General features: G+C 44.1%; 2 protein-coding genes across 3 annotated transcripts; one reads left to right on the top strand and one right to left on the bottom strand.

Annotated features, from left to right (window-relative positions):
- Positions 1 to 7745, top strand: LOC112294301 (uncharacterized). Of its 2 annotated transcripts, none has more exons than XM_024544594.3 (8): positions 1 to 555; positions 1138 to 1301; positions 2902 to 3279; positions 3618 to 3682; positions 3906 to 4029; positions 4391 to 6763; positions 6965 to 7101; positions 7403 to 7745. In XM_024544594.3, the coding sequence occupies exons 3-7, from the start codon at positions 3196 to 3198 to the stop codon at positions 7055 to 7057; spliced, it is 2739 nt and encodes a 912-aa protein (XP_024400362.1). In that variant the 5' UTR covers positions 1 to 555; positions 1138 to 1301; positions 2902 to 3195; the 3' UTR covers positions 7058 to 7101; positions 7403 to 7745. The 2 variants fall into 2 exon arrangements, with proteins under 2 accessions (XP_024400362.1, XP_024400370.1); XM_024544602.3 differs by having other exon boundaries at positions 105 to 555; positions 7325 to 7745.
- Positions 7746 to 8315: 570 nt separating this feature from the next.
- Positions 8316 to 9827, bottom strand: LOC112294331 (oleosin G). Its single transcript, XM_024544640.3, has 2 exons — positions 9085 to 9827; positions 8316 to 8546 (listed from the first exon to the last, which is right to left on the bottom strand). The coding sequence occupies exons 1-2, from the start codon at positions 9409 to 9411 to the stop codon at positions 8424 to 8426; spliced, it is 450 nt and encodes a 149-aa protein (XP_024400408.1). The 5' UTR covers positions 9412 to 9827; the 3' UTR covers positions 8316 to 8423.
- Positions 9828 to 12182: the final 2355 nt, after the last annotated feature.

Below are 12182 nucleotides of genomic sequence, written 5' to 3'. Positions count from 1 at the left end.
CAGAATCAATGGCGGTTGCGACCGGCCAAATGGTTGGCCCCTTTAGCTTGGGTGGCTAGACAAAGCATCGCTGGCGGGCTCCAATTGCTCCGTTGGTGACGAGTTCACAGCAGTTGTTGAATGAAGTGATTTGTTGAAATGTAGCTACTTCTACTAGCGGATCGTCCCCCTTCACCTACACGTTGTAGAAACTCGATTCACAAGGTCTAGGATCGTCGGAAGAGGGAGCCTGCAAGTGGTGATCGAGTGTCCAGAGCTGTTGCAGTTTGCGTTCAACGATCGAATTTCATCAGTAGACTTTGTCATAGTGTTTCTTTGGTACATCTCTGATTCCCGATTAGTAATTGCAGATCGAAGCCAAGCGGTTGAGAAAAATCGGATTAGTTCATGCTCTTCGACTGAAGATTTGAGTCAGAAGTGTGAGTTAAGGTCGTGGATTGGACATCAGAAAGACTTCTATCTGTATCTTCGATTAGTAATTGTTTTTGTTTTTTACAATTATTGGAACTGAGGTAGGTATGCTTAGACTCAAGTTCACCAGAAGCAATTTTCCAGGTATTTTATTCACAACTGCCTTCAAATTGTAATTAGATGAACCTGCTGTGTTTTTCTTGAGGCCAAGTGATTCCTGCTGTCTCTACGAGATTGAGTTAGGAATAGATTCGTTAAGAATATTGATGAAGAATCCGTGCAGAGTGTTGAGTGGCACTAAGAACTACCGCGACAAGGTCATTGTGATATATTAAACTTGTGTCGGATTCTGAGCTGTATTGTGTTGTGGACACTATTGACTTGGTCTCAAGCTATGAACGTCAGTATTCCATGTTGACGCGGTGGCTGCTAGTAATGTAAGTTGTTCAAGTCCAACGTAGTCAACTGGTGCACATAAATTATGCTTTGATGGCTTTGAGCACGGGCTCTGAGCTGGGTCAGCTTCAGGGGTCGGAGGTCTGGCCGGTGTGCTCGTCTTGCGCTTTATCACTACAGTCTGTAGATTTCCTGTTTTTTGACACTGAGATGATTCCCGTGCGACAGTTGGTGAATAGTTGCAGTTCGCATTAGAAGCCTTGTGGAGGCGAGGTCACTTTCAGAAAGGACTGTAGTAGGCGTGGCATCTGATCAATTGTGTCTGTGTAGAGTGTGAAGAGGCTGCGATACTCAGGGAGCCACCGAATTAGTTCTGCACCGGATAATTGATATTTCTCCTTTGAAATTCGAGTGCCCAGCTCCAAGTGTGGTTCTTCAAATTTTCTTCCTGTCAACCTAAGAGCTCTTTAGCTTGGCTAAGAATACACATTAAGGTGCGTCATTCGGTGCTATAATCTACTTCCTCACGACTTATTTTTATTTAATTTTTAATTTCTCTCTCTCTCTCTCTCTCTCACCTGTTTCTGCACTCTAGAATTCTGAACCAGATTACTGCAATCTCACCCAACCCAAGCAGATATGTTTGAGGCCCTAAACTACGAGGTGCCGCTCTTCGTCAATGGCGTCTTCTACTGCTTTTCCTGTCCGCCTCAATTTGAGTGATTAGCCGAGTCTGTCCTCGATCACCTTTCCTTCCCTTGAATCCCTCGCTGTGCACAATCATCGCAACCAATTAGCATAAGTTTGTGGACTCGTAATTATTCTTCGTTTCAAAATGATCTGCTACCTGGAGATCGTGTAGAGTGAGTGCCTTCTCCCGATAATAGTGTTCACGACTCCTCATTCTCATGGATGGTGACAATACTGTTTCATATCCTTGAATTTCGCTCAACAGTTTGCTTTTAGTTACGCTTTTACTTTATTAGACTGCAGCATTTTGTGCACGCCCCGCACAATGGGTCGTTTGAAGTGTACAGGAAGAGAGGTTCAAGCTGTAACGCAACACCGCGAGCCTTCCAGGAACTCGGTCATAAATAGAACCTCGTTTTAGGGTGCAGGAAATCGACGGAAACTCTTTGACAGAAAGGTACCAGAAGTTCCGAGTAAAGGACGGCTAGTTCGGGACGCTCGTGAGCATCTTCTCGTTGTGCAGAGCATTGCTGCAGGCGCTTGCCAGTCGCCAAGTATCTCTCTGCAACTGCTCCTCTCAGAATTAAGAGTATTGAATCATAGAAACGCCTACAGAACAAGACCGCTGTCAGTAGGCGAATCTCAGATACTGTTCCCGTCCTTTTGAAGAGCCACGATTTGTCATTATTACCATAGTCCTTCATTATGTTGCGAACTCGTCCGTCTTACAACTCTGATGACGCGGATGCACCGAGGTTCCTGCTCATCATAGGGATCTGAGACACCCTGTCTCACAGCCGTCTTCATTGATTGCAAGGACACTGGCTTCTGTAGTTCAAATTGCAAAACCCCGCATGTGTGCATTGGGCCAGGCTCCATGCCGATGTCCACACGATTCATGACTGGAGAAAGCGGACAAAAGTAAACATGAAGGCTCTTTAGACCGTGAAAAATCTTGGATGGAACCTTCCAACTGCCGAAACTGTGTATTTCAATTACTCAATCCAGGTTTTGAATTTGGAAATACCCAGCGATTGTTGAGCCTATCCATCCCAGCCGAAAGAGGAAAGATTCCGGAGCTAATTTTCCTGCCTGGAGTTTAGCTCATTCGCTCAGTTGGCTTTTACCTCGACTAGTGAATTTCGGTGTCCCCTTGGGTTAGTTTTCGGCAGGATTTGAAAGGGAACGTTTGCCACCGACTGCTCGTATGGAGATACGGATACCTGTACGCCGGTAGTGTGTTACCTTGCTCATTCTGGCCGCGGTCGTGATGAAGCGGCCATTTCCATTGGTTGCCGCATTGAATGACGATGTGGGAGTCGTTAAGATTCTGGGAAAATGGTTAGCGGATAATGTGCACATGTACTGGGATCTTGCTGCGGCTGATTTGAAAATTGTCAACAGGCACGAACGAACTGAATGCCGACGAGCTTCGAGTTTCATCACAAAACCAAGGAAGACAGCTGGCGTTGCGGCAGTTGAGACAATCGGAGGTGCGGTACTGGAAAAGGAAAGAAGAAGGCACGAAGTAGCGGGGGAGAGGGCAGCGCCGGCGGACAGGGTGTGCGCTCGGCTGTTGCGGCGCTACGTGGATGATGGTGTTGTGATTGAGAGGAAGTTGGAAAGAAGGGAGGTGGCTAGGGCAGGGGAACGAGGGGGCGCATTGGTAGTTGATGAGATACAACAGTTTAGCTGAGAATGGGGGAATATTTGCAGGAGAAGTCTCGCAAAGAGCTGAAGGAGCTATGTAGTCAGAATAATATTCGAACGGCGGGTGTGAAGGTGCACATTTTGAATCTCAGTGGAGTCGATTGAAGGGAGTGATCCGTTCTTGTCCTTCCTGGCGTTTTTGGGGTGGTTTAGATCGATGGCCGTCGGTGAAGAGAGTTCTTGTAGGTTTTTTTGATGGAGATGATGATGGATTCCCACTTTTGATGCGAAAATTATATGTGCTGCCAATTTGAATGTAGCTTGGAATTGCTGCTGCAAGAGTCTGCGCTCTTCGCTTCGTAGGAATCAATGGGACAGTTGCATAGCTTGGGTTGGAAACTCCTAGGTGGGTGGTGTGGAGCATTATGTTTGCTGACACACATGTGTTTGTTGATTGGGTGATTTTGAAGCACGAGGATCTTGTGCGTTTGCTGCGGAACAAGTTATACCCGTCTGCATCGCACTCAGGGCTAAGGTAAACTCAAAAACTCAAATGTACATCTTAGACTGTTTAAGCTTGTTCTTTCGCGGCGAGTTCTCGTGGATTATGTCAAGAATGACCAGATCGAGCACAGCACGTAATAGCATAGGTTAAAAGTACACTGTACCTGGCTTGAATTAGTCGGTAGATGAGTGGATTGGCTGAAACTGGGTACTCATTGTCCAATGATGGTCAATGGAACTCGATGTTGAAATAGGTCACCGAAGGCGCGAGGAGCCAAGGCACCGTCTCTATTGAAGGAGAATGGGGGTCCTTACAAAACTCCAGCGAAGTCGGCTGGCAAAGGGCGGAGTGTAAGTTTACGCAGCTCTCCGCACGAGGTAAGTTAGAACTGTCGCTTTTTCACTTCATGGTTTGTAATTACTTACTGAAACATTGAAGCATTTTGATACTTAAATTTTTTCCTAATTTGGAATCATAAATTAAACCTTTGCAAAGTGTCACATTACCTGCTACACTCTAGGCAGCAAATTGCCAAGTCAAGCAGTTAGGTCCTAAATAAGGAGATACTTATGCCACTGATTGGAATTCATTCGAGATTAAAACAAGGACTTCGTCGTAGCCCTCTTTCTTGAATCTTTGCAGAATTCGCGGTTGAGCTTTAGCTTATAAGATAATTGTTTGGCACTACTCGATTATTGCAGCCTAGAGTCTAATCTCAGTCTTGTTTCTTAACATCAGAACAATTCACCACCAGAGACCACATCATTTCGGAGGGCGAATTCAGCACTGTCACGGAAGCCCACATGGACAAAGTCGAACACCTTTTCATCAGGGAGAGAAGATTCTCGCACGAAGTCATCTGGCTTTGATCGAGGTACACAAGAGAACACTGCCCTTCATCAAAAGTCTCTGAGAAGGTTTCGCCCGGTTAATGGACTCTCTCCCTTGAGTCGTAAAAGTGCCGAGGCTCCAGGACAACTTGAATCCATACCATCCATGGAGTTTTCTGTTCAATCACTAGAAGATTTTAAAGACGGACTGATGCCATTCACAAACTCAAATGCCGAATTTGAGGATCTGATGAGTCCGTGCGCATCGGAAGGCGGCGAAAACAGAACTGGTGTTGAACCTAGTGATGCAGGATCTGATGGCTCTCGGAAGGTTTCAGAGGTTGCTACTGATGCAGGGCCCGACACTTTGTCAGATTTTTCTGACAGTGATGAGTTCCGTAGTGTGTCAAGTGAACCCATATCGAGGTTCAGCTCCCTTGGCAAAAGGCTTTCTTTGAGAACTGAGTCCAGTAAATTGCCACTCTCTTCTGGACAAAGTGAACTCTCTTTCTTTACCGCAGGAAGTTGGGAAAATGGGACGTCAAGAAGTATGGACAATCTTTTAGCGTCTGTTAAGGGAAGAGGAGACGTCGCTGATGACATCTTTACAGAGTTCCCAGTTGGTTCAGATTTCTTGGTTGGGGATTCAGATGCTTTGGAACTGTCATTTCTAGATGCAGGGGCTGCTGATCCAGAAATGATAGTCAATGGAAATGATCATGGGGTTGAAATTAAAGAATTTAACGCAATGGATTCTCCCATGGCTCGCGACTACGTCAATTACAACCGTGGTTCTGAGGTGAAAGCTTTACAGAATCGTGCTAGTTCAAGTGGAGACATTGCTGCCTGCTTAATGTCAGAGCAAAGTAAAAATCTCAGAGATGTGAACTTGGCAGGCTGTGATACAACAGATACATCTATCAAATCAGCGGACTCAAAGAAGGAATCTACAATAGGATCACCAGAACATGCTGCAGAGTGTACAGAATCACATCATATCGATGGTAAGATAACTCCTGACGATAGCCTTACTTCTCAGAGCGAGATCACACCGAAGCAATTTTGCACTAGCGGCTTTTATAAGGAGTATTTTAATGCAGCTGCAGAAGTTACTGATGAGGAATTGAAATCTGCTGGGATTCCATTGAAAATTGCTTCAAGTCCCGGAACTCCGCACTTGGAGGAAAGGGGAGCTGACACTTCAACACAGCCTGGGTCTTTTTCGGGTGAGGATGGTATCTCCATCGTGTTGGATGACATGTACACTGGAGGTCACGCAGACTCTGCCGAGCTCATCCCCAAGATTAGCGAGGATAACGCCGGGATTCACAGTGAACTTCCTGAGGGTGAAGCAAGCGCAGAATTAGGTCCACCTACTTTTGGCTCCAATGACTACAGTGTTGCCAAGAAATTGGAATTTGATCCTGTTCAAATGACAGAATTCGCCCCATCTCCTCAGACTGGGGACAATGAGGATGACGAAGACAAAGAAGACGGACGAATGGACTCACCAAATCGTTCTGAAGAATCTACTCTGCAAGTTCCGGAGACTGTCGAAGGTGCCGGAGACTCTACTTCATTGTCCGAGGTCTCGAATCTTACTAAACCAATGAAGAACAATCAACACGAAAGCGAAGGTGGAGTAATTCCTGAGACTGTGCCACCAACATTTAAGTTTGTTTCTTCTGGTATGGATTCTGGTGATTGCGATTCTGGACACGAAGCAGTTAAGCAGGATATGACCTGCAATGGTAATCAAGAGGCTTACAATTCCCCTGTAGAGGAGTTAGGTGCACCAAATGTACACTGCAAGCACGATTATGTGGCATCCCATTTAACTACTGATCTTGAGAAAAGTAAACAGACTTCCGCTGCCGTCAAGGTGCCTGATACAACGGTAATATTCAGAAACATTGAGTCACTTGTTCCAGAAGACCAGGTCATAAGCAACGGAGAGATGTTATCTGGTAAGCTTGATCCTTTGACCAACAAAACATGTGATGCCGACAATGATTACAGTGCTACAACTGCCGAAGATATTGAAAGACATGTCAATCCGGATGTTGAACCTGTATCTCAACCCCAGATGGTTGAGTCTTCAATTGCGCCTTCACTTAGTCGTTCGAATTTTAGTTCCATCAAGAACACAGCTGACAATCCAACTTCAAAGCCAGATCTGTTGGCAAATTCAAGCTGTCCAGCCGATGAACAAGAGGGTTCTGGTGTCAAGTTAAGGAATGGTGAATATGCGAACCCTGTTGGATTAGGGGATGGTTATAAGGTGAGTGACGTGCATCCTTTAAATCATTGTCGCAGCTTGATTTTTCCTCGTAACCCCTCCGAAGCACTTCACTGAAAATCGTTGATATTTCTTCTCCTCCAATTTTCTGATATGCTAGCTTTATGTAGTGCTACTGATACTTTTATGGACTGAATTATTTATTTATTTATTATTTAAAACTCCCACTCACTATTTCTGCAGGGCGGACTTGAAAAGGAGAACACACAAACGAATTTGAAATTTCCATTTTCATTCATATTATGGTGTTCATCAGTATGTGGGAGCCGCAGCTAACGCTTCGGATTTAAAAACATTATTACTACGTCGCAAGGCTATTGGTAAGTGAAGCTGAACCCGTATTTTTTAAATGAGTGTGCCTTGTTACTGGAATCTAAATTTCATGACCATAAGAGGTGTTTTAAAATAGGATGTATCGTCTCTAGTTGTCGCTACTTCTGCAGATTTGATTCGATAGGCATTTGTAGGAGCTGAATGCGATTATCTGTTGTAGAAATACGCTTGGACAGCCATCTAATGTTATCAACTGCTGGCATGGTATAGACTTAGAAAAAAAGAGATCGGCCTCAGAAAAGAAGTTGCTGGCAGGCTGAGTGACTACCTCCTTTCTTGTATTTTCAGGATTCTGCTCAGTTTCAATTTGTAAATTATGTTGAGAAAATATTTAATTTAAATACTACCCGAAGCGATTAGGGTCCCAGTACGATGCGCCCATCTGTTTTCCAGGTTGTAAGCCAAGTAAGCCAAGTTATGCAAATCCACATAAATTGATGGCAGGAGGTATGTGACTTGGGTAAGTTTTAGCATCTAGCGAGACAATACAGGCAAAAGTGTAAAGTTTTGTTAGTCACATACTTGTGACTGTTGATGCGTATGTATAAGTAGGCAACATCTAAAGAGGTGAAAACAATGATGTAAAATTTTCAGCAATATAGTTATGAGCCTATCGACTTGAATTCCAGCAGCTTATTAGCTTTCACTTGATTGCTGTTTTCAGCACCAGTCAGAGAACGCAATTGAAATGCTTCTCATGCACATTTCAAAGAGCTAGCCAATATCGAGCGTGCTCTTTTAGTCGGAAATGGGGTCAGTTAGTTATCGAAAGATTTGGTGGTTGTTACACTGGTTTACTTCCGACAGCTAATAATACGCTTAATTTTACTATTTTCAGGTTCATTTTTGACTAGGCTGTTACAATACATCAAACAGCCATTCAATAACCGACCTTAACATAATATAACGTACTGCAATAGTTCAGGTTTCTCTCTATTACACCTTCATCAGGTTAGAGTTCGGCTCAGGACAGTACTGAATCCACAAAAAAAACAGTTAGTTCTCGGACGGCAAAATTCTCGACGTACTACGACCAAATCTTCAACTTTAACGTCACAACTTGGTATTGATCCAAATTAATACAGTCCGGAATATTCCGAGGTAATGCACACAACACATACTGGCACAACTTGGAACACACAGGCACGATTTCACACAATAACACAATCACACAATTTCACACAATAACACAATCACACAATTTCACACAATAACACAATCACACAATTTCACAAAATTGTTGAACAGCTATGAACAATGGGGCCGTATGCCTTTTCTCGTAATTATTAAACTCGTCTAGCTGATGGTTCTAAGCCGCGACGCTGGTATCGGTTTTGCTGGCGACATATCCCTGGACGTCTCTCGCAGCAGCATACGTCCTGTCCTTGACCTCTTTTGCGCCTTCCGCGATACGGTAACGTGCAGCGTCAACCTGCACACATTTTTAACTATGTGAGCAACTTTCTCTCGTTCATGAAGTGGTGTGCTCATACAACAGAATCACCGAAGTCAGACAACGCTTCTCCCATTCAACTCGACTCCAACACTCGCAATTAGAGGTATGTGACAAAAATAAATAACGCGAAGGACGACAGAGCCCAACCCATGTCCCCGACCGAACATCAAAATGATGCAATGGAGTGGCAGCTCGGGTGACAACGAGCGCAACCCGAACACTACGTTCGGTCCAGTTTGACTAATATGAAAGGACCCAGGCTGTCAATTGATACTGGAACTTCACACGTAAGGTAAATTACGTGCATTTTTCATTTTCTCTACTGCGACAAACTTGGCTAAAGAGCTGAGCAAAGCAGCATTCTCCAAAAACTACTGGGTCTCGTTACTCGGAATAAAATATGAAAAGAAACTCACTACAGACAAGTATACCCCGAAGGACTGATCGGACATAAACTGGATATACCCACAAGATTTACACAGAAGCAAAGGTTCAAAGGGAAATAGTTACGAACCTGATCGGAGCCCACAGGGTGACCACCCTTGTAGTATTTGTACACCCAGACAGCGAAGGAGACGAAACCGCCGAAACCCAACAGGCTGCTGATAGCGAAAAACGCAAAAATTGCCAGCGGGACGAGAATAGGGCTGAAGAAAATGAGCACGGGCAATGACAGAAAGAAGCCAATGGTGGTGCCAGTCAGCGTGAGGCCTGCAATGGTGATGACAGTACCCACCGCGACGAGGATGGTAACCAATCCTAGCACCTGCCTTCGGTTGAGTGGCGCATTTTGCTGCGCCCGGTAGTACAAATCATTGGCCTTGGTTTTGGCATTATCCATGTTGCCGAACGTCACTCAACGACCCAACTCACAAACGAAAAAAACCAAGACTCATTCGCAGCAGCAGCAGCAGCAGCAGCAGCAACCGTTTTTCTCCTGCTGGTGAGAGAAAAAAAAACCAAAGAAATAAAACAGAAATGCCTCGGTAGATGTTATTTGGAAAGCCAAGAATGCTTGTGAAGGTTTAAGGTTTCAATGCTACACAGTTAAGGCTTCAGTTACAGGCACAGAGTAAGTTATATAGTGCAAAGTGGAAATGCAAAGCGAGGGACCACTTTTGCCATGCTTTGCCAGCACTAGTGTGGGGATACCACAGACGTGGAGACGCCACAAGGAAGGGCGGATACACCAATGCAGTCTACGCGTCTCAAGGCGCAGTGTGCTGATACCATGCAATCTAATTAAGTCGATACAACCGAGACTGGAAAAAATCTCGATACAAGAGCGGAAATAGATACGTTTCTACTTTACCCATTTTCTTCCTGGGAACACTAATAGGAAAACCGTTGTTGGATTGTATGTCTAACCAGGAATTGAGATTAGGGGAAGTATGGATTGGGTTGGTTGCTAATACTTGGCCGCTGGATCTCATTGCCATTGCAAAAGTCCAGGTTCCGATTAAAATTATTGTAATATGTCACGATTATTGTTTCTATCTGGAAATCGAAACCAGTTTCTGATTGAGACTCTGACCCTGTGGCAAAAAGTTAGCTTGCGAACCGGCGTCTGCAGTGTCTCTATTTGTCTTCCACACATTTCATTTACTGGAGAATATCCAAATATAAGATTCTAAGTACCGACGGTGATACTTTGTAGAATTGGGTTTACAGTTTCATTGGACAAGGCTCTTGAATTAACTAAAAAGAAATTCATCAGAAAAAAGGATTGAATGAGTTCTCGAAGTTTCAGAGTGTCCTTCCCATATGTAATAATCGTGAATCGGTACGCTTGGTGGCCTAGTTTCGGATAAACTTTTCTATTCGCAAAGCTCGGAACAACCATGCAGCTATCCAGGCACGCAGGTTGGGGAATGCACAAGAAACCTAACTGATAGAAGTACCTTCAGACTGGACACCCTGTATCCGATTTTTTCGAGATACAAGTCTTCAGGAGGCTTCCAAACTGCTGTTCCAACTTGACAACAGGAATGAGCTCATATCCACATGGCCGATTCTTCACTCAGATGGTTGGTGCAGCATCCGTGCTGTTCGGGACATCCCCCACAAATTTCGTTACTGGGTTATGGGGGAAATAGACGTGCTTGTTAATATCTATGGTTGTCCTGCAGCTCACACACGTAATAGTAGTTTGTACATGCATGAATACTCATTCTGAACCAGGTGTGCGTTGGATAGAGTGTTCAACTGGGAAATTGAGACTAAATCAGACCCATCAGCGGCAATGAAGGCTGTGCCGAAACTTATGCTTGCATCGGTGTTTCTTTCTCACCGGCGTGGTTTCGCCAGATCTGCCTGCTGCTGCCCGAATGAGGTGCAGTCATGGTCAAGATACCCAGCAATACGCAGCCATACCATGCAGTTGTCCTTGTCCTCTGAGAAATAAAAAAACAGCCTCCAATCACGTGTAATGGAATCGATTTCTTTTAATAGTCAGTCTTGGTCATGGTGATGGATGTTGCGTTTTGTAGACTTCATAGACTCGAGAGGAAGATGGGTAGATAGAATATCTGCAGATGAGGATATGTATTACTGTTTATTCATTGAACTGGGGTTAGCCTTCCTTGCTGCTCCACTCCACAACACGTTTTTGTACCAATCTGCATGCACCTGCATTGTTGTAGGTATTATAAGTAGTCTAATTTCAATTGTTGATGCCTGAACAAAAGGAATAGGTGAGAGAGTCTCAGAGGTTTAAAACCTTCATCTTTCAATGATTCAAAATTTATTAACGTGCCGGAGACAGCATTGTCTACTTTGGTCACACGTTTCTCTAGACAATAGCCATCTTGATACAACAGCTACATGTCTCGTTTCTCGGGCTAGGCTGATTACCATGAATTTCGGAAGGCTGGAGTGCATAAATTCTTCACACATCAGGTTAGAAAGGCCTAGAAATTTCTCTGCAATGGAGATTAATATTCGTCGAAGCCGATAGATCCAACTGTGGCAGAGCGGAAAAAATGACCACAGCAGGCATTGAAGTTTTGGAGGTTGTGAAACGAAGCACATCGGGTTAAAGAGATGATGTATTTTTATGTCCCTCTTTTTTGGGCGTCCAGAGATGCACCGTCCTGTACACATGAGTTCTAGACATAGGGTCCTGTGATCCTGAGATTAATTATTTCGTGAGCAATATAATGATAACCGCGAGAAATTGTGTGCCCATGAGATCATGATGATGGGAGCTTTGATGCACAAGTCCATATTTTCACATAAGATTTGCGGAAGCCTAGAAAAACCAGGAGGACCTGAAGGATCAATCGGTTTTATCGATTTAATTTTTCTCAAATAGACTCCCTCCATGTCGCGGGCTTCAATTCTCGCTTTCAACTCCTCACTGTCATGCAAATATATCACTTGAACCAGATCCCTAGTTCACCATCCTTGAGAAGGTGATTAATTCATGTATATTCTAGAAAGGGTTCATCCTCAGAGTACCCAAGCTATACACATAAATTGAGGATTACAACATGTATTTCCACGCATTACAGAACTAGACAGATTGTGCCAAATTGACAATGTACAGATTCGAAGTCCATACTAGTGTCGGTACACACATATTCGATATTCTCCAAGAAAACAAAACATCAA

Source organism: Physcomitrium patens, chromosome 2 (genome assembly GCF_059467195.1).
Source record: "Physcomitrium patens ecotype Gransden chromosome 2, ASM5946719v1, whole genome shotgun sequence".
NCBI lineage: Eukaryota > Viridiplantae > Streptophyta > Bryopsida > Funariales > Funariaceae > Physcomitrium > Physcomitrium patens.
This window is presented reverse-complemented; position numbering and strand designations above follow the sequence as displayed.

Coding starts and splice junctions, on each gene's coding strand:
- LOC112294331 (XM_024544640.3), bottom strand. CDS start 9,411: ATGGATAATGCCAAAACCAAGGCCAATGATTTGTACTACCGGGCGCAG. Junction 8,547..9,084: donor ACCCTGTGGGCTCCGATCAG/GTTCGTAACTAT, acceptor AAATGTGTGCAG/GTTGACGCTGCACGTTACCG.
- LOC112294301 (XM_024544594.3), top strand. CDS start 3,196: ATGGGGGAATATTTGCAGGAGAAGTCTCGCAAAGAGCTGAAGGAGCTA. Junction 3,280..3,617: donor TTCGAACGGCGGGTGTGAAG/GTGCACATTTTG, acceptor GTGATTTTGAAG/CACGAGGATCTTGTGCGTTT. Junction 4,030..4,390: donor TACGCAGCTCTCCGCACGAG/GTAAGTTAGAAC, acceptor TCTTAACATCAG/AACAATTCACCACCAGAGAC.